General features: G+C 51.1%; 2 protein-coding genes across 2 annotated transcripts; one reads left to right on the top strand and one right to left on the bottom strand.

Moving 5' to 3' along the window:
• Nucleotides 1-153: 153 nt before the first annotated feature.
• On the bottom strand, nt 154-3,716 carry ETH_00024775 (eukaryotic translation initiation factor 3 subunit g; the record flags this gene model as incomplete). The annotated part of the gene is made up of 9 exons (XM_013375066.1): nt 154-189; nt 602-713; nt 1,104-1,277; nt 1,911-1,966; nt 2,084-2,155; nt 2,575-2,668; nt 2,810-2,937; nt 3,119-3,267; nt 3,707-3,716. The coding sequence occupies 9 exons, from the start codon at nt 3,714-3,716 to the stop codon at nt 154-156; spliced, it is 831 nt and encodes a 276-aa protein (XP_013230520.1).
• Nucleotides 3,717-8,846: 5,130 nt separating this feature from the next.
• On the top strand, nt 8,847-18,203 carry ETH_00024770 (TBCK protein kinase, related; the record flags this gene model as incomplete). Its single annotated transcript, XM_013375065.1, has 11 exons — nt 8,847-10,862; nt 11,095-11,242; nt 11,798-11,989; nt 12,303-12,553; nt 12,913-12,984; nt 13,209-13,294; nt 13,579-13,955; nt 14,191-15,484; nt 15,728-17,750; nt 17,874-17,943; nt 18,151-18,203. 11 exons carry the CDS (start codon nt 8,847-8,849, stop codon nt 18,201-18,203), a joined length of 6,582 nt encoding a protein of 2,193 aa, XP_013230519.1.
• Between the last annotated feature and the right edge of the window lie 2,391 nt (nt 18,204-20,594).

The raw sequence follows: 20,594 nt of genomic DNA, 5'->3' as shown, positions 1-20,594 counted from the left end.
CGAGCTGTGTTGCTGCGCCCTACGATGCACATGCTGGATTGCTTGCATCCACTTGATTTCGCAGCATGCGGCGGCGCGCCAGCACCAACAGAAGGGCCACGCAAAATGGCACTGCTTTCCGCGCTGAACAGCTTGGTTAAGGTGGCTGCAATTTTACCTTTCACGGTTGTTTGGGCGCGCCCATTCCACCTGAAGAGCGGCATGCAGTAGGGAGAGCAGAAGCGCCATGAGATCATGTAGCACGAAGAAGTTGGTCGACAGAACGAAAAATACATAATTAAGGAAAGCCACCACAAGCAGGCGATAAGCAGAAGCACGGGCAAGTGCACACACACAAAGATCCAGTTTGGTAAAGACGATGAAGGACGAAAAAAAGGGGCCGATGAATAAGCATGGAAGCAAATTACGACGCTGAGAGGGTTGAATATGAAAGAATATCCAGAGGTAGTGACAAACATACAACAGACTGGTGACAAAAACAGAAGCTGGCACACAGAAACTGCACATTCACCGGAGAGAATGAAGAAAAACCGGAGCAGAACCACACGAGCATACGCGGAACGGCAAATATAAGGAAAGAGACGGGACTGTCCTAACATACATTGAGTAGCAGATTGTCATAGCCATGTCTGTTGAGTTTGCGGATGGCTTGGGCAGCCAGTTCTCTGTTGGCGTAAGTGATAAACGCGAAGCCCTTGCTAGCTTTCTTGTCCCTGTACAGAGGCAAAAAAATTCAAACCCAGCCACAGAAATGCTTCTAAAAGAACTGTGCAAAGAAAGCTATGAACAGGAATATGTATACGAGCGAAAGTACCAATCAAGCAATTGAAATATGCGCACGCATTGACGTCAAATAAGTGTGGCATTCGTCACTGCCTCTTCCCAACACAAACTCGGTGTTTGTTTCTTTCGGAAGTGTCTGCTCGTCTCAGAACCTGTATATCTGCCCGGCCGCGTAACAACTTCACTGCGAGTGCAAATATGTGTGTGAGTATGCATATGCATTTTGCCGTCTCTTTGGGCGTAACGGTTCCTTCTCCCTCTACCTCGTAGCCTATTCGTTAGGTATGCAAGATCTCTCTACTCTGTGTTTGTTTTCTGACTTGTGTTTGGCAAGAAACACCCTCTCAAGTTTGCCGATGTTCCCGAAAAGTTCGGCCAAGTCTTCTTCCTTTGCGTCTTCACTTAAGTTCGTCACTCTAATCGTCGCTTCTTCTCTACGACGCGCCTCCAAGTCTTTTAGAGCATCGCCGCCGCCACGCAAGCGAGACAAGCCTCTAAGAAGTGAAAAAAACACTCCTCAAGTGTATACGTCGTACAAAACGGAATGAGGACGCACAGACGTGCAAATACATATATATATATATATATATATATATATATATATACATGCACAAACACATACATGAAAGTGTACAGACGTGAAGATGCATCTGCGTTATGGGCAGGGCGCAACGACAGTTCGTTTGTACGCCGACGTTTGTTTGCTTGCATATGTGTATGCATGGTTTTTCAAGCCCAGATGTGGTCATTCACGGCCATGTGTGTGTGTATATGCACTCACTTGTGTTATTGCATCTCGAGCCATAGTTGAATATGAAGGTGCACAGAAATGTGTACATACGCAGTAAGCTAGGGATGCTGGCATGTTGAAAGAAACGAAAAGTCAGAGAGAAGAAACGATGACCGAGCACTCAGACACTGGGTTCACGCAAGCACATAAAAAAGCGGAAGAAGCGGCACCGAAGGCTTAGAAAGGAACGGCAGTAAACTGCTGGGGGGTACAGCAAGTTAAACAAGAAAGAAAATGCACAATGATGGACACAAAGTAAGGCCACGAAACGCAGTGAAATCTGATTCCAAACAAAGACAGGCCAAATGCACACGGCCGAGATAGGACGAGAACTGACTTAGCCCCAGGTACTCCAAGCCGTGAACCCAACGGATCGCCTTCACCAGCATCAACCTGCACACCAAAGCGCAAGGAACGCAGGCCAAGCAAATGTATGCTGTCTTTAATACGCAGTTGTTGCGATTACTCCAGTTGAGGTTTCTGTCTTTACTGGCCCTCCTGAATCCCTACGGGTTCGTCGTCGTTCTGCAGCGACAGGAATTTTTGTCTCAGATCTCGGGAAGTCTTGGCTGGATTCAAATCCTGACGACAGCACATTTCAAATGCAAGCAGTAAGAGGTATAAATTCAAAACATACCAAGACACACACACGCATTCTGCCATGCTTTTGACGGGGTGACGGTAGGATCAAATCAACTAAAACGCAGTAGAGCAGAGCAGAACGCGCTCAATCCGCATCATGCAGCTGCATAAAAACAAGAAGCACCAAAGTAAGTAAAAACAACAACAGTATCGCCTCCACCTCTACCAGAAGCAGCATAGCGCGAATTGTCCATAGGCAACAGGATACGCAGCAGGGGAGGCAACAGCAGCAGCAGTGGCCGGCAGCAGCAGCAGCAATAGCTAACAGCTGTGGAAATCAGCAGCACGCAAAACCATAAAACAATAGGGCGTTCGGCGATATGCCTATGCATCAATTCTGGCATGTTTGCTCTGCATACTGCAAACTGGATATCTTCGTCATCTTCGTCCTCTTTAAATTTGGCTCGCAGCAACGTTTCCTTCGATATTTCCAAAGGAATCTCCTCCACAGACCTGTGTAAAGAACAACATACAGGCTATCCCAACTCTTACAGTTGATCATGTCGTTTCTACTGCGTTGATTTCCAGTGCTCGTGCTGACGTGCTGTTGCCGTTCTTGCACGTACAGCTGCTGCATTTGAAATTCAGTCTTACCTGACAGTGAACGCCTTTCCTGTGCTACCCTCTGCTGCCTCAATTCCAAAGAGAGGCAAATTCCTCCGCTCATGCACAGCCTTGTTTATGCGGTGCACCACACGTGTCACTTTAATACGCTTCACTATCTGCAACAGCGGCAATAGCGAAAACGCTTGAATATGCCTTTCATGTACACCTGCCTTCATACTGCCTCAGTTTCTCCTTTGTCACTATGCAAAAGGCTTGTGCTTACTTCCGTCGCCGTCTGTTTTCGCGCGTGGGAACTACATGCTGTGTCACAGCAGTTCAATTTTGTGGCTATATTACCTTGAGCGTTTCGCCCTTTGCATTTTGCAGATAGTTTGTGACTGTTTTGATACCGTCACTGTCTGGCCGAGTTTCAAAGCCTCCTGGAGTTGGCGCCAAATCGCCCAAGTCACCATCATCCTCCAACTCGAAGTCTGCCCACTTACGATCTGTAGGCGCAAAAAACGCTTTTGCATGTTTGCCCGTTCGGGAATTCTTGTGCATTGAACATGTACATACACTCACCCCCAACGAGAAAATACTTTCAAAAGGGCCGGGAAGAAACACGGGAAGTCACTCCAGAAAGAGGAGAGCAGAAAAGCGCATTCAAAACGAAGGGGAATGCAACAGCGACACATAAAACAGAAAAACGAGGCCATAGAGCAGCGTAAAAACGGATATATACAAGCTTGGCAGCAGCTACTACATAGATCCCATTTTCGACACGGCAGACCCCGTAGAAAGGCACGTTGCAATTTGAACAGAAGCAGCGCCACCCTGGCATCCATTTGACTAACATTAAGGAGCCGCAAGCATACGAAGCACCTGGTGGTGCTGCCCCAACGGCAAGCCGGTGTCGTCGTAGTTGTGTTGTGTGCCTATGTTCACCTGTCGTCATCTTGGGCCGACAGTAACTCTTACAAAGAGAAAAGAACGTTTGAATCTGGAGAAGGAACGACAGATCAAAGGGCCGTGTCACCTGTGGGGGCTCCTCGGGGGCCCAGGGAACTTGGCACAGGACTTGTCTCCTCGTGAAGTCGTAAAACGAATGCAATATACGATAACAAGATTAAAAAATGCATGTATGCTTCTCTGAATGCGGATAAACTGAAGGCGCAGCCATGCATGCACTTGCAGTATTGCTCCTTTGGGACTGCAGCTCAGAAGCACACTTCAGCAAAAAAGAGGCGCCCTTCGAAATCTAGCGACATAATGAAAGCAAAATGGAATAATTCAGCAACAAGAAGACATACACAGCTGTTGCCGTGGGAAATCAACTATCAGATGAGGGTTAGAAAGCAGTATTGAAGGAAAATCGGCGTTCCTCAGCAGCTTGGCAGACAGTGGGAATTGTAGGACGGACGTAGCAGCACTTAGCTACGAGTGAGCTGAACATTGGGAAGTGCCACGTCTTTTAGCCATCTGACTACTGTTGTGGCATGTACTGGGGCATTATTGTCCCGCTACCAGCGGTGCCGAATCAGAGCACTCCAATTCCCACCCTAGCAGTGTCTACCGTGGATTCTGACGGTGCAGTTCCTTGCTAACTTTGGCGCCGTCTTTTTGAATAAGAGTGCTACCACAATTCTAGCGAGACTAGAGCCTGCGATAACCGTAGGCCTGCCTCCCTGTGGTTATAGGTGGCTGCCTAATGGCAGCCACCCGATTGTCTTGTTTGGTGCCGAAGCCACGGAATCTGAAATGCTCCGAGCTAGCCAGGGCTGGCTTGCCGTCCTTGTTTTTAGTACATTTAAGCGAATGATGCGAAGTGCATGGTGCATGCTAAAGCGCCCTGCGAGTCTGTTTAATTTTGAATCATATTGGGTATACATTCTCCTGAAGCCTGTACACAGATGTTGGTGTACTTGTAAAATTTTCCCGATAGATGTTCGATGCTTTGCTATTCCGTGCAACTGCTTGCTTTAGTAGGGCCGTAGAGCCAAATTGCTGTCACTTATATTTCCTGCCCCTCTGAATAACATATAATACAGTGCCAACCGCGCTGCGGAACGGTGCTAGAACTCAAGACCCAAAACGAGCACTGCTGCAGCCATTGCTGCAGTTTGAAACAGTAGCCGGCCCAAAAACAATGAAAGCATCAAAAGCAGCCGATCACTCAGCTCTTCCTTCCCCACTATTGTTTGGGCGACCGCATTTGCAGTGCTCCGTTGTTCCCCGCGCTTTTGTTAATCTACATCTGTCCTCTGTGGCGCTACACTCTATGTCGCTGCTCCATGCTGTCCAATGCGCTTGATTTCCCTTTTCGTTGCCAATTCAGACAAGAGTTGGGAGGAAATAAATACCAATCCGAGGTAGAGAAGGCGTTCAACAGGTTTTAATTGCCAAGACGGACCGGGGGAAGAAGGGTTTCAGTTAGATGCATCAAAGCACTGCAGCTACCTTCCACATGGAAGGTGGCAAGCACCCGCTACTCTTGGAAGCTCGAGGTGTCAATGCATCGATCAAAGATGAGCTTTTACAGAGTTATGATCTAGTCAGGCACGTAAGGTTTATGTGATAAGTTCTCAGGATATCCTTGAATCATCAGTTCCACCTCGAATGCCGAAAACGCAGAAGCAAGTGATTACCTATCTCGGTTATGCTTTCACTGCTTGAGACAATAGAATCCGCAGCAAATTCAGCATAAGCCATACGCGTGGGGCGACAGGTTTTGAAAAATGGGATCCAAGTACTCTAGTTCCCATGTGCGACGAACTAATGCCGTTTTCACATGGGAGAAGATTTCGCCAACGTATCTCGCCCTCTCATCGACCTACTTCCGGAAGGTGCTTCTTCCTCAGCAGATACTCACACGCACGTCGTACAAAGCTTTGAGCAACTACTGACAAACTATGCGGCGCATCGAGTCCAAAATATCACAAAACCTTTTTCATGCAAGGTCGCGTGCTTCTGGACTAGCTCCAGTGCTTCGGCCACAATCAAGACAGATTGTCTTTTTAAGGTGCCACGTAGCACAAATAGCCTATCTTCAGCCACAAACTGCTAGCTTTAGTCACATTTCTGGACACGTGATGCCACTGGTTATCCTCGTGGTGGTCACTGTAAGCCATAACTGTACGATTATTACTTACTGACCATCGGGCTCTGGCTTGCCTGCAGTGTCTCGGCACTTCCAAGCATCTAAGTGGTTGCACGGCTCTGAGGCTTTGCTTCATAGAGGAGCTCCAAGGCCTTATGATTACTCACTAAGGACTGAACAAAACTAGGTGTCCGATGCGCTGCAGAAACGACCCTGTTCACCCGAACGGACTGCCTTGACTCTAAGTTCCAAACAAAAGACTATTGGCGTCACCGAAATCTGTCATCGAAGAGCCTCAGCAGCATCGCTGCATCGGACTTTCTCCCAAAAATTACAGAATGGTCGCGTGGAAACGTTCGCTTACGCAGCCGCCGCCTCACGGTTTCCCGCTACCTCGCTGTTTCTATACTGAGGACCTACCCGATCCGTACCTGAGGACCTACCCGAGTCATGTCTGAGGACCTACCCGATGCTGTCCCACCGACGTCTCGTGCACTCGAAACTTTCTTCCTCTTGGCCCTTTCGACACTCGCTCTACAGCGCACATCAGCGCCACAACCCGAATTAAGTCAGGTATTTTCGTGAAACCCTTTATTGCAGCCACTATTGGGTGATCAGTTATCCTCGAGCCACATATGGTACAGATACAAGCAAGCAGGATCACTCAACTAATGTCTTGCAGTCTCTGGTCCTCCTCACATTTCGAACGCTCATACTATTGCATTTGAATTCAGTGCATGTGGCGCATCGTGGGTCGCAGTTTCCCAACTCCCTTAAGCACGTTCCATAAACTGCACGTGCCATATACCCACCCAGACTACGCATGCCACAGACGGCAGAAGAAGAATGCTCATGTTTTAGGGAAACACGTCTATTGGTCAGATATGCTGGTCTACAGTACGGCATACGTTGAACCGCGCATACATTTCAGGGCATCTGATGGGATCAACTAGAAGCCAGAGAGCCTTTATCAGGAGTTTATTACTCCCTCAAGCTATCGAAGCCACCTCTGTTCAGACTGCGCTACGAACCTCTCCCTAACTTTTGCTGGTCCACGATTCTGTGATAGTGCTTTTCATGCCCCTCAGTAAGATGCTCATATCACTGGCACGAAGGAAGCATGTGCAGCAGCACTGACGGCCCCCTTTTTGAGCACTTTATACATGCTATCACGTTTTTTTCGCCATCTCGCTATCATGTTCGCCATGTAGGAGCACGGCAAGAGGTTGCGAAGACTACAAAGCCTACATACCTAAACTAAATGCAGAAAAAACTGAATTTTTGTCCTTCTAGCCTTGAGAACACAGGAACTCAACTAACGAGGCACGATCACTGCAGCTGTATTCCAACCGAAAGTGGAACAATGTAGCTAGATCAAAGCAGTGCAACAGAAGCAGCACGTGGCGTAGCAACAATGGCAAGTGTTTCTCGTGCTACGTTTAAAAGTGGGGCTCCAGAAGTGCGCAGACGCTCACTCTGTAGCAGTTAAATGTGGTAGCAGAACACCAGTGGTGGCAGCAGATGCACAATAGCCTGCAGCAGTAGCAACAGGGGCCGGCAAAAGCACCAGTGGCAACTGCCACATCATTATCTCCCGCAGTAAATGCACCCTTTGGCGCAGAGTGAGGCGCTGTAGCGGCATTGCTACCACCACAAGCAGATGCAGCAGCACCAGCTGGCCTGCCTCCTCGCGGGTTGCTCTAGGCCTTGCCTTTTTGTTTCCGCGCTTTCGCCTATGACTCAATTCCGCATCAGTGTATACTGTGACGTGCTTACTCTTTCTCAAATCGCGCTACGGCGAACCAACAGGCAGAATGCTTCCAGCCCTTGAGGCTATAAAGGCGCTCGCTGTCTGTGGCCCATAAGATCTGTGGGGCTCGAATGCAGCTCGCTTTCTATCTCGTGCAACTGATAAAATGCAATGTAAGCCCTGAGAACCTCAGCAGCAGCCAAACCTGCCAGCTACATTTTGCTCGCCAGCGCGGCATGGCAGCAGTCTCGCCTATGGCCTGTCCACTTGCCTCGGGGACCTTCAGCTGCAGCAACCTACGTCCTATTTGAGTGTGCTTTTGTTAAGACTGGAGTATTTTGACTAACATGGAGTGAAGAAAACCCCTAAGAGCAGCGGATGGCCGGTGCCGCCTCACTCTGGTTGTGCTGGGGCTGGGCTCGGGAACTCTCGGCAGGATCACCAGCTCCCTTGCTACCATGGAAGATACAGCTTTGAGTCTCTATGCCATGCTCTTTCTCAATCAATTACTTTAGAACACCCGCTGTGCGCAGTTGCTGCAACGAGCACCTCAGTCTCCCCTAGGCGCTCCGGAGCGCAACACTACCAGTAACTGTAGCATCAGCGTAGACTGCAGGAGATGCTGTGGATGACGAGAAGCAGCACGACATCTCATTTCTCAGATATTCCTATATTGGCAGCTCTGTGTTGGGGCTCTTATAGACCTTCACCAGGAACATAGCGACGCTGCTAGCCTCTGCTGGGGCTGTCTGTCTCCTTGCCCACTCCGCGACCAGTCAGTTCGGTGCTATTCCTCCGGGGCTTCTCACTGCTTTCGTGGTCTCGATGCATGTTCTGCCAATTTTAGCAACGAGTGCAGACTGCAGCATTGCTAGCATCAGCTACAGCAACGGTAGCAGCGGTTCAGTTGCTGATTCGGCTGACAACGGGCCGTAACGGCAACAAAAGGCACTCATGACTGCGATGTTGAGTCGTTGCAGGGGCGAAACCAGCAGGGGACTTAGCAGCTGCAGCAACTGAGCTACAGAGCTCGTCTGATCTTTGATGGGGTGCAGCGCAGCCGAAGAGGCAGAGCCTCAAAGGGCTGCTCTTTCGACATCTATCCGTTACAGAAGCGCCTGCCTACGTGCCGCTGCTGGTGTAACATTTGAGGTCTCTGCTGCTGCAGGGGCTGCCAATGTAGGAGCAGCAGGGGCACAGGCGAAGCAGCGCTGCCTCGGTGCTGCTGCCGCAGCAGAATGCACGGGCAGCAGGCTGTACTCGTATCGGGGGCAAAATCAACACGTAGCAGCGATCAGCGGCAGTTGGACCAGGGCTTGTGTGTTACAGTAGCAGGAGGTGGAGCCGCTTCTGGTGCAGAAGATGGGGAGGCGCCAGGAGCACTGACTCAAGGAACGGCATTAACACGGGAGCACGAGGGAAAGGATGTCGGAGTATCCGCGGGAAACGCTTGTGTTGTGCCCACGTTTGTTACGTGTAAATCATGCAGTAGCAAGGGCCCCAACAGCGGTGCGACTCAGGACGAACGTCTATCTTTCGGCAGCGGAAGCAGCAGTACCAGAAGCAGCGCGACACTCACCAGGAACGGCAGCAATATGTGCAGCCTTTTGATCGCGTGCAGCAGCACCGCGACTAGCTGGACTGATAGCTATGCAGGCGGGCTGGATAGCAACAGCAGCAACAGAACGGATAGTGACGGAAGCGGTGGCGAAGGAAGGGACAGCAGTGGCGCTGCAGATATCCAGCAGGAGGTAACGCTCCCAAAATCCTGTGGACTACCCCCCCTATCTCTGTTAAGCCAGCTCATTCTTACCCCTTACGAAGATAGTGCAAGTGAACAACTTGGCCACCAGAAGCATGTCCAGCAGCAAGTGCTGCTACAGGAAGCGGAAAGCGAGAATGCCGAGGGAAGTAACAACACATACCAAAATGCCAGCCCTGCAGACGAGCAGCTGCGGACTCCACCGTCTTCCAGAAGCCCCATGGAGGCAGCAGTGAAAACAGCAGCAACAGTAACGGCTTCAGGAGCCGCAAAAATAGTTGCAACTACAATAGCAGCGTGCGTTGACGAAGACTTCTTGAGAGCGAGGAGCCATCCAAGGCGAGCAGAGGACAGCGAGGAGACAGCAGACGTGGAGGCTCTGCTACAAGATTTTGCTTCCAGGAGAGGCAGAAAGGGAGTTGGATGTGAAGGGGGGGAGATTAGCAAGGAAGGAATCAGAAGCTTTGACAGCGAAAGAGAAAGTGACCAGAGCAGAGGAGCCAGGAGCGACAAGTGGTCACACACAGGGGATGAGCTTACAGGAAGTTCTGGCAACAAATCCTGCCCGTCTCACCAGGATGGTTTCCCTGACATTGTTGCTGGACTCCCGGTCCAAGTTGATGCTGATAAGGCGCACACAGCATCGGATATGAAAACAGCTGCCATGCAGCAACTGCCCCAACAACAGCAGCAATTGCCCCAGGAACAAAGGCAGCAGCTGGAACAGTTACAAAAGGAACAGGAGCAGCTTGGTGAGTCTTCACAGCGGGAGCAGCAGCATCAGACAGAGCAACAACAGCGGTACGTATTGCAAGCTTGCGACGCTGGCGAGCCACGTGGGGACGCCGTTAAGCTTTCAAAACATAGCAGGAGCAGCAGCTTGAGAAGCAACAGTATAACCGGTAGTACCACCAGTAGTTCTTTGCAGACGCCCCTCAGCTTAGAAAAGAACGCTGCAGGCGCACTGGAGAAACTAGTTGGTAGTCCCCTTCAGCAACACCAGCAGAAGCGGCACGTTGGCATTGCGGAGGAGCCATCGTTGGCACCTCTGGCGGGGGCAGTTCATTTGAAGTTGCAGAGTGGCGACTCAGACCGCGGAACGTACTCTTTTACAGACGCTGGAAAAGAGGTATCTACAGCAGCAGAAACGGAAGCAACAGCAGCACCGGTAACAGACACTGATCGTGCGGGTGGTGTCACGAACATGCCACTTTTAAATGACAGCCAAGAGGCGAGGGTGGATGACACAACCGGAGCTGGCACGAACGGGCGTAATGCCACACCAGCGGCAGCTGATGAAGTTGGCGTAGAGGCAGCCGCAGCAGCAAAGGAGCGTTTGATAGGACGCTTGCGTTTGTTCAAGGATGGCTTTCCGGCGCGGCTACGCTGCCGCATTTGGTTGGCTTTGTTGGATGTGGGCGATTTGGGCCCTTTAGAGATGCAGCGGTTGTCGACTGCCATCCAAAGGACGTCCCTTGACGAGCCAAATCAGGTTAGCCTCATGCCTCTTCGGCTTTCGATGTGAGGCGTCGTACTATTGCTGGAGCTGCTATTGCTACTAGTACTTCTGGACTTGTTGCTTTTCTGTCATGAATGTTGTAAGGTTGTTTTGTGGTGCGCAACGGTAGGTCCGTGGCGTTCATGTGTTTTGGAACCTACATATTCCCTTTTAGTTCATCGAAAGTCTATTGAGCGCTGTTTATTGTTTGTTACTTTGGTTGCAGCGTGTAATCAAGAGTGACGTGGAGAGGACCCGCGCTGGGCTGGCTGTCTTTAGAGATGCGAAAACGCGCCGTATGATGGAGCAGATGTTGACTTTCTACTGCAAGTCACACGGGTTGAAGTACAAGCAAGGACTCAATGAACTCTTGGGTGAGCAAGAGAACCAGAGCCACTGGCGCGAGAAGCACCAGCAGAATTGGAAGTACCAGCAGTAGCAGTAGGAGCACTGCATACAGCACCGAGGAGAATGGCAGTAGGAGTGGTAGCAATTCAAGAAATCCGCAGCAAGGACCCTTGTGGGTCCCCGCGTAGGCATTATAAGTGAATAGGACAGGGAATGCATGAATGAAAGCGATGCATAGTTGGCGACGGGGTCATATATATATTATAGTATAAAAATGGAGCAAGAACTGTTTAAACTAAAGAGCAAGGGATATTCCAGAAACTGCAGTCAAAACTAGAAGTAGTGGCAGCTGCTAGCTTTTCTTACACATGGTAGTTTCTGTTGCTGGCTGCGGTCGGGTGTGTCTGTTCAATGCAGAGTAGAGATTAGGCTTTGCGAAGTTAAGTGACTTTCGTGTGCTTCATTTTGCATTATTTATCTTGGGTATCCGCATGACTGTATGCGCTTGCCCAATTTTCTGTTTCTTTCTCTTTATCTGAGTATGTATGCGTATGTGTGTGTGTGCGTCTGTGTCTGTTAAGCGCCGTTTCTTTATCTACGGACTTCCGAGGGAGGGTTCGATGAAGCGGAGGCCTACTGTTGTTTTGCTGCCTTCGTGCAGCGCTTTCTACCGGCGATGTTCTCAGACGATGACTTCACGGCTCTACAATGTGCCTTTCACCACTTCAAGCTACTACTACTCTATCACGACCCCACCTTGGCCACCTTCCTAGGTGAATCAGACACAAGTTTGTGCCCTTCATGCTTGCATTCATGCATGCTCGCATGCGGGTATGTCTACAGACAAATTCCATTGTACGCATGCCTGTATGCATGAATGTGTATGCACTCCTCCACGTGGGCGATATGATAAGTTCAAAAATGTCTGTATCCGTATTCCAGCAGCATGGTTACGGTTGCTTGATCACAGGGTGTGAAGGCGCCAGGATTGTTTCGCTTTCGGCTCAAGCGGAGAGCAGTTGAGAGCGTCTGTAGGGACCGCCCTGAGAAGTTTCTGAGTCTTGTATTTCTGGCTGGTGCGTGCAGAGCAGCACTTCGCGACCCCCGAGCTGTACGTGACCCCGTGGTTCCTCACATTGTTTTCTTCTAAGGTGCAGCTGCCGGTCCTCTTCGTGCTGTGGGATGGCTACCTGCTGGAGGGAGACAAAGTCTTCTTCTGCTACCTGTCCCTCGCCATCCTCATCACCAACAGGGGCATTCTTCTGCGTACGGAGATCTCGCAGCTCCCCGAGACGCTTAGCAAGCTGTCGATCGATTCCATCTCAGAGCTCAAAAGTGTACGGCGATTTCTGCTGCTGTTGCAGCGCGTTTCTTGCAGCTTGTGCTGCGAAAGCTGGTTCAGCAGCGGTTGCTGGTGCCGCTGCGACTGTTGCGGTATTTACTTTGTGTCTAGATGTGCAGCAAAGGCAGGAGAGGGAACATGCAATTGTGGAGAAGCAGCACCAGCAATTAGAAAAGTTGAAAACCTGCAGCCAATGCTCCTTCTGCTGCTGATGCAGCAACAGCACTCGAAAAACTGCACAAAGAGGCTTCAGATTGTTGCTGTCGTTAGCTTTTCATCCTTTGCGTTACGGAGAGACGTCTGGATGCCCTAGATTTCAGTGCATAATCTCTTCTCTCTATGTATTTGCTGCAGCTGTGGCGCCTGGCGATGGAACTTCGCCAACAGACGCCCCTAAGTTTTGCCCACATCTTTTGTGCCTATCAGGTCAGACTGGAGTTCCTAACTTGCTGCTGCTAGTACCGCGACTCGGTGCAGGTTTGGATATTGCTGCTGTTGCGTCTTTCATTATTGCAGTTTGTGCTCTCTGTACAGGCCCCCGATGTTCGTGTGTCTTGCCGTGTTTGAACTTGCTTCTACCGTTGACCTGCATGCTTGGAGCTCTTGACTGAAATGGTCACAGGTTACCTTATTGTTGCTGCCTTGTGCAGACCGGAGGTCAGGAGTCTCATGTGCAGCCACTGCAGCAGCTGGAGTCTGAGGGAGCTTTTTTCATGTTGCCACAGGAAGTGTTGAAGTAAGTCCGGTCTTAACGGTGTTGCTGCCCGTGTGACGAGTGACAATTTGGTTCCACTTGGGGATTGCCTCTGCACACGGCGACATGTCTGTGAAGCTCTATACAGCATAGAGCTGCATTTGTCGGCTTTCTCACCGTGTAACGTCTGCTTTGGAGATCCTGCACTCTGCGTGATTCTGCTGTGGCCGTTTTAATCACCGTTTTGTGTTTCTGCGGGGGCATAGAGACCTACCGAATGATTGTCAGGTGCGTCCTTCTTGTGTTGCTGCTTACCGGCTTCCCAGTCACGCCTACGGCCGGGCTTCAAAACCGCTGTTTCATACCTGTGGAGCCAGTGGATCGGGGAGGCACTGTAACGACAGCAAGAGGAGCGGCGTGTTTTCCGGGGTCCCACGTGCGTTCCCTAGCCAGCAGGAGGTGAAAATTCGCCAGTACGGTGCTTTTGAGGCTTCTGGGTCTCCAGGAGCTCCCCAAGCACCCCCACGTTGGAAAGTACTGCTGCTAGATCTGCGCCCGCAGTGGCAGTTCGAGGGAGGGCGGCTACCCCCAGCCATTCATGTTGATGCATTGGGCGACTGGAAACAGACCCTGCCTGCCCTTGTAGGCGCTGTAGACCCGGCTACCATCTCGGAACCCACCACAAACGCTGACGCCACCAGTAGTAAGCACGAATAAGTTCCAGAAAAAATAGCAGCAATGGCAACAACGGGAACAAAAGCAACATCGGAAAGTGTATTTAGGCTAACTTGACGGGTTGTGGACTGACCCCACGGTTTCTTTCTAGCTGCTCCGTCAGCAGCCGCAAGGGCAACAGCGACAGCAGACCCATTAGCAACGCAGCAGCAACTTACTTTGAATTTCTGGAAGACGCTGTACTTGTGGTGCTTGCGGTGCAGTGAATGCAGGGAACCGCAGCGGCGCTTTGTGGAGCCCTACAGTCGAGCAGGCTGGGAGTTCGGGCGCACTGGAGGGCAGACGGCTTTCGCGGAGTCGAGGTGCTCGACTGCTGCGGTCTCTCAAGTGGCGAGGCCACGTTGAGGAATCGAACTGCCCTTCTGCTGTTGAGAAAGGGTTCGCTTTGTCTGCGGCAGAACCACCCGCAACATCAGCATGCATGCACAATCATGGGAAACGGGTTCCCTTGCGTACAAGGTCCGCTATTCATGAAGCTTTTGCTGGATACATGCAATCAGCCGCAGCGTCACGTCGATCCTGGAGCTGTGGGACGGAAAGAACTGATCATCAGCAAAAATGGAAGGTTCATATAGCAGCGAACCGCCACCTCAACTGCCGCTGCATGTCTGAACCACTTTTCGAGAAGGATGTTGGGGTTCCTGGGTGGACAAATACGCCGGCCTCTGAGTGGATCCAGTCAACTGTAGGACGACAGCATCCATCACTTGCCGCTGCAGCTACTTTTCCAAGGGCAGCGGCTGAAAGAGGTGATGATGAGTCCACAGTATCCGAGTTGCGCTCCTTGAAGAGTCATCCGCTGTCTCTGGGGCCACTTGCTGCAGATGCAGATAGCCCAGGCTCGGAGCACTTCGCGGACACTCCGTTTAGTCACGCCGTTTCCCATTCAGCAGATGGCTCTCTTCTTCCACTAGTAGCACCAATACGAGTGGAGCCAACACGCGCTTTCACGGAGTTGGATCGGTTTAGTTCAGACAGTGGGATGGAGCACAGGTTGCAGATAACGGGGCCTCCTTATGCGCAGCAGCGGATTGAACAGCAGTATCATCAGCAGAGTCATATCGAGTGGCAGCATAGAGTTCAACAACGGCACTGGAACCCAACGCAAGGGCAGTGCCAGCAACACCAGATGCAGGAAAAAGGCTGTAGGCAATCTACGGGCGCTCCGGCTACCGTGAGATCTCCTGGTAACGCTCTGCGACATAAAGACGAGCGGAACACCAGCACATCGACGAATGCCAGCAGTGCTGCACGCGTTGAAGGTAGCCCACAAGAAGAAGACAAATCTGGAGGACCTGCTGGGCCGTCGCCTGATGCCTGCACTGAGCACGAAATATTCTGCTGCACTTCCTTTACACCCGATGAAAACAAGAAGGCTTACCGCATTCACAGGCTGCAGGTCCCAACCCATCATGTCTGCTTGCTGACGGAGGACGGGACTCTTGACTCGGATGCCGTAGAGATCTACCATTTCCTAACAAGGGAATTGGCCCTAAGGTGAGTTCGTCGCACTCGAGAAGGTATTACATGCTTTCGTCAGATTTTTCGGTTCGCTAGTTCGAGTTGCTATCCGCATCAGCCGCTGCAGCGGCACGACAACAATGCAGCGGAGCTGACAGCTAGGGCGTTTTGGGACTGTGAAGTAGGACTGAAATCGCAGAGCTGTTGTGCAATGCCATACGCCGTTATGTCACAGCATTCATGCTGACTCGGGATGGTTTGGTGTGTGGCGATTCTTAGGTGGGTCTCGTTTGTTCGGGGGGGCTATGCGGCGTGTCACTGGCTTGCTGTACAGCAACAGCTTGAGCTAGTGGATCATACAGTTAACACCTGCGTTCTCTGCTACGGTGAGCAAAAGCGCGAAAAGCAACTGCAGCGCCCAGTCGATAACGCACGGCAGCTGGGGCTTCCCCGACGCAGCCGCCAGTCAGTCCTGTCCAGAGCCTGGAGCTCTTCTACCCTTGCTTCAGAGGCCAACTACTCTTCGCCGATGATTCCTGCAAGCAGCCATCTTCATGCTTCTTCTCCGTCTCCCGGTGTTGATCATGTACAGCAACTGCGCCACCAAGAGCCGCAGCACCAACCGGCAGGCAATACCACTGCCAGGCAGGGCGGTGGGCAGGGTTTAAACCTTGGGGGTATTCTAGGTGCTTGGAGGCGGTTGTCTAGCGCGAGGTCTCCTCGAGGCTCTCCTTGGAAGGGGCGGAAGCCAACAGCCGTGTCGGCAGCTGCAACATCCAGAGCGATGGCTCCAACGATGCCATCTGGGGACTGCACGACTGCATCTGGCGATTTGTGCACAGATTGCATACGCGGGAGCAACAGCACACGTAGCTGCAAGAGTGGCAACAGCACTGACAGCAGCGCGGTGTTTTCTGGTTGTGCTCCGCGGCGAGAGGCCCCTGCAGCGCTTCAGCTGCAACGGCTGAGCAGCAGCGACGAAGGGCGGCAATGCGTTTCATGTGGGAAACCGCTTGCTGTGGGGCTTCACAGAAAGCTGTCAGGTTCCGCGGCTACTGCTGCGGAAGATGCTTCATTAGTCGCACCTGCCGAGGCCCCCGCACCCCAGCCACAATTTCAGCGATGGGCTTCATTGCTGTCTCTACCTGCGCACCGCCTGGTGCTCCTAAGGTCTCCCCGCAGGGCGCTGGAGTTCTTCTTGGAAACTGCTGACGTCGGGAGGTTCCCCTGTTTTATTGAAGCTGTGCTGCAGCCGCCACTACACTTGTTGCTGGAGCAGCTTGCTGTTGCGGAAGCAGTGGAATCAGTTGAACAAGATGCGAGCAGAAGTGGAAGTTTGCCGCTGATTGCCTATGAGACGCGCGATACAGGACAGGGCCCAGCAGGCCGCGGTAACAGCTGTATCAACGAGAGCAACTGCAGCGCCGCAACCAGCCCGGCAATCGCTGTAGAGATGAACCTGGATTCTGGAGTTTGTGGTTCGCCAATTGCACTTCTCTCAAGTATCGCCCGTCGCACGTCACCGGCTGAGTGCCCCTTGCAGGAAACATCTCTGATGCGTCGGTCGCTCAGTCTGCTGCTGCGATGCCATTCCTCAACACCCGTGAGAAGCAGACTCATGAACAGTTACAAGGAGCATGGTCAACAACAACAAGAGCAACCAGCTTCAAAGGTTGGCTCCGGAGGCGTATCCAGCAAGTCCAGCAGCTGCAACTCCTGCCACAGCACCAGCGATTCAGCAGCTGTGGGGATCTCGGTGACGGAGGGATATGAACATCTATCATCTTGGCTCTTCAATGCGCCCGACAAGAGACTTTGTGAGGTGATAATAACACCTTATCGACTTGTGCTTGTCAGCGGCGCGCACGAGCGGCACCGCAAGCACCAAGAACTTCAGCGGAAGGAGCACCAGCAGGAACAAAAACATTCACAAGGCGAAGGCGAAGCGGGGGTTGCCGACATAGTGGGCATGAACCGCTTCCCGGAGAGAGGTGATGGTGGCTCATCAGAATATCAAAGGAAGGCTCAGTGGAAAGTGGTTGCGGACCTTTTGGGAATCCGTCCTTCCTGCCATTTTCAGAGTGACATACAGCAGCAGCAAAATCAGCAGCAGCAATTGCAGGACTCGCAAACCCAGCAGCAACGCCAGCAGCAGCAAATGCTGCAGCGGCAAGCTGACATCACATGGGAACAGGATGATTTAGTAGACTTCTATTCTTCGATGGAGCTGGGAGAAACGCATAAAATAACGAGTAGGAAGAACGACCCGAGATTACTGTGCTTCTACTTCAATGCGACGAAGGTTCGCCTAAACACAGCGGGACAGGGTTTGGGCTCTTCGTCTCGTCAGGCATTATGGTTTAATTAGTGTGATGTCTTGTTGCATGCGTGAGTACCTTGTAACTTTGCTGGGTTGACTTTTCAGTCTCAGCCGCTTATGATATTGAGGTTCCCGGATGACGTCTCTGCCAAGGGCTGTATAGCACACGTTAGGAGTGAGTTGGCTTTATGAGGAAGCAATTCTGCAGCAGAGCCGCATGTATCGCTATTTCCTTCTCCCCGGCAGTGGAATCCTGTTAGGGGGACGGTAGAAGAGTATCTTTGAAGAGGGTGTGTGCATTAGGACAGTGCTAGCCGGAGCTGGGACTCCTCCAGCAACTCGAATCTGTTTTTTCTACGCTTTGTGTTTGCTGCTTCCGCAGAGATGTACCGCGCCTATCGCATGCGCCGGCATGAACAGCAGCCGCAAGTATAGCATCAGGAGCTAAGACAGGGTACATCGAAATGCGGCAGTTAGGTACGTGGGACGCTTCCGCTGCCTCAGTCCCGCTAATTTTAGCTGGAGACGATGGAAAACCGTTAGGGTATTGAAATAGCCGATTGTGGCTAGCTTTCTGAATTCGTAAACAGACGCAGCACCAGATATTGTTTGCAAAAGATGCGCAGCGGACCCTTGCCGGGCAACGTAGAATTGAAACTTGAGCTGCCGGCGTTGCGTGGTCCCTCCTCTCCTAGTTGAAATTGCTTTTGCCTCCTCTCTCCGTGAGATACAACTCATGACTTCTTTCAAGCATTTTTGAGGCTTGGCGTTGCTAGCTTTGAGCATATTGTCAGCAGGCCGCCCTGCAGTTGGTGATGTTAGAAGGCTCATACTGCTCCAATGGTTACATCCAGGCGCCCACACCAATTTGAAGTATGACTGCCAGCATCTACGCTATTGTTTATATTCCTGTTGTTCGTGTATAGCAGCCTGAGATGCATCGATAATCGTGGCATTTTAGGCCCACTTTAACTCGTACGGTGAGAGGTTCAACAAGCGCTCAGAAGCGTTGCCTACATGTTTCTTCGAGGTTTCATAGAACAGTTACCGTTTCACTTTTTGAAACTGGGCACTGCTTATTGTAAACTTAAATATTCAAAAAGGTTTTCTGAAATGTGTGGGGTTGTAATGATTGAACAACGATACCCCGCGATATTTGCAAGAGAGGCAAATGCTTTTGAAAAGAGCAGCGAACGTGTAAACAGCGGAAGCAGCTGCCTTCGATGAGAGCAGTGCAATTCTAGGCACCTATAGTGGTGGCCGAGCTGGGCCAGCCCGACTAACCCATAACGGGAGCAACGTATTGTATGGTGTGAACTGTGTTTAGTAGTAGGTGAAGCTTTATTCACATTTACTGGAACGTTTGGGCTGCCATTGCAGCCGTGGAATTGCCTACGGTTTGCGATGACGGTGTTTGGTAGGACAGTGAAACTGCCCTTGGCAGGGCGTCTGTGCTGGTGCAAGGAGTTCGAGGGGCGGCGGGCGCCTGCCCATTTTGTAGTGCGACCTGAAGACCTGAATTGGCTGGCTGAATGGCAGTCCAAAACGTGCGTAGGTCTGGACTGCTCTGGGTGGACACTCCATATGTAGTGCTAGGGAACCACTCACCCCATTAGTCCGTAGCCCCTGGGGTTTCATTGCTCTTATTATTTGGTTAATTTTTGTGACGATGGACCCTCGTATTTTGACAGTTGGAAGACCTTCCAACCGTACCGTTGATCACAATCACATTTGCAGTCTAGGTGATACCGCATTTTCCCTATATATCAGGTTGCAAGGTCTTCCTTGCAACCTGATATAGAGGGAAAATGCGGTGGGTGTCTCCTAGACTGCAAATGTGATATTTTAGGTGTAGAAACGGAAGAAACACAGAAGGGTTTTCTCTTTGTCCGTGACCGTATAGTGTTGTCGACGCACGCACCTGAAGCGAGACATGTTTCATGGTTGACGGCGTTCAGGAAAGCCCCAGTTCTTTAATGTCAAAGCTGAAATATTAGAGTCTTCGCGCGCGGAAAAATATCCCATCCCGCCTGCTCTGGAGGCGCAAGCCCCCCACGAAATAGGCGGGGACTGCACGATAATTGTACACTAGGAAAGACTGCCAGGAAACGCGACACCGCACCCTACTTGGCATCGGATGCAAAGCAGCTGTAAGTGCAATGTCTAACGATTGGGCAGAACCCTTGGCGCAAAGAGCAAAATGCGGTGGAGAGACGCATTTCCTCATGCCAGATTCAGAAAGAGCCCACTGCCATGTAGCAAACTTGATAACAGGGTAGCACGCTTCGCAACGGGAAAGACCACGCTAACTACAAAGCTATGAGGAACAGCAGAGAAATTAAGCGGCTATTGGAGCTATCGATATCACACATTTGACTTAATCAGACAATCCTCGGCTTCACGGGAGGATGCGCAGCACCCACACCGAGCACTTAATTTGAAGGTATGCATACACTCGTCTGAAGTACGGCGAGGAATGGTTCACTGGCGTACGCATCTTGTCGCTTCACTTACGCTTTTAAGCTACGGCATTCCACCTGTGCTAGCAGGTGGCACTGCTAAATGCTTTGTACGCAGCAACCAGGCTTTCAGCCTAAGAGGAGAGGTTGTAGCCTTAACCTCTGACATAATTCCGATATGTCGTCGTTTTGCTACAGACCTACAATATGACACGTGAAAACATAATATCGTGTTCTCGCTCAAGCGTGGAAACTTTCTTCCCCCTTGCACACAAAACTAGATTTGGGATATTCTGCGCCTACCGCTACGTGAATTAGAACTGAACAATATCGTAATTGAAGCCGTAAACGCCTGCCACATTAGGAT

The sequence above is a fragment of the Eimeria tenella genome, genomic scaffold (genome assembly GCF_000499545.2).
Source record: "Eimeria tenella Houghton genomic scaffold, Eth_scaff25, whole genome shotgun sequence".
NCBI lineage: Eukaryota > Apicomplexa > Conoidasida > Eucoccidiorida > Eimeriidae > Eimeria > Eimeria tenella.
The sequence above is the reverse complement of the archived record's forward strand: the minus strand, read 5'-3'. Positions and strand labels throughout refer to the sequence as shown.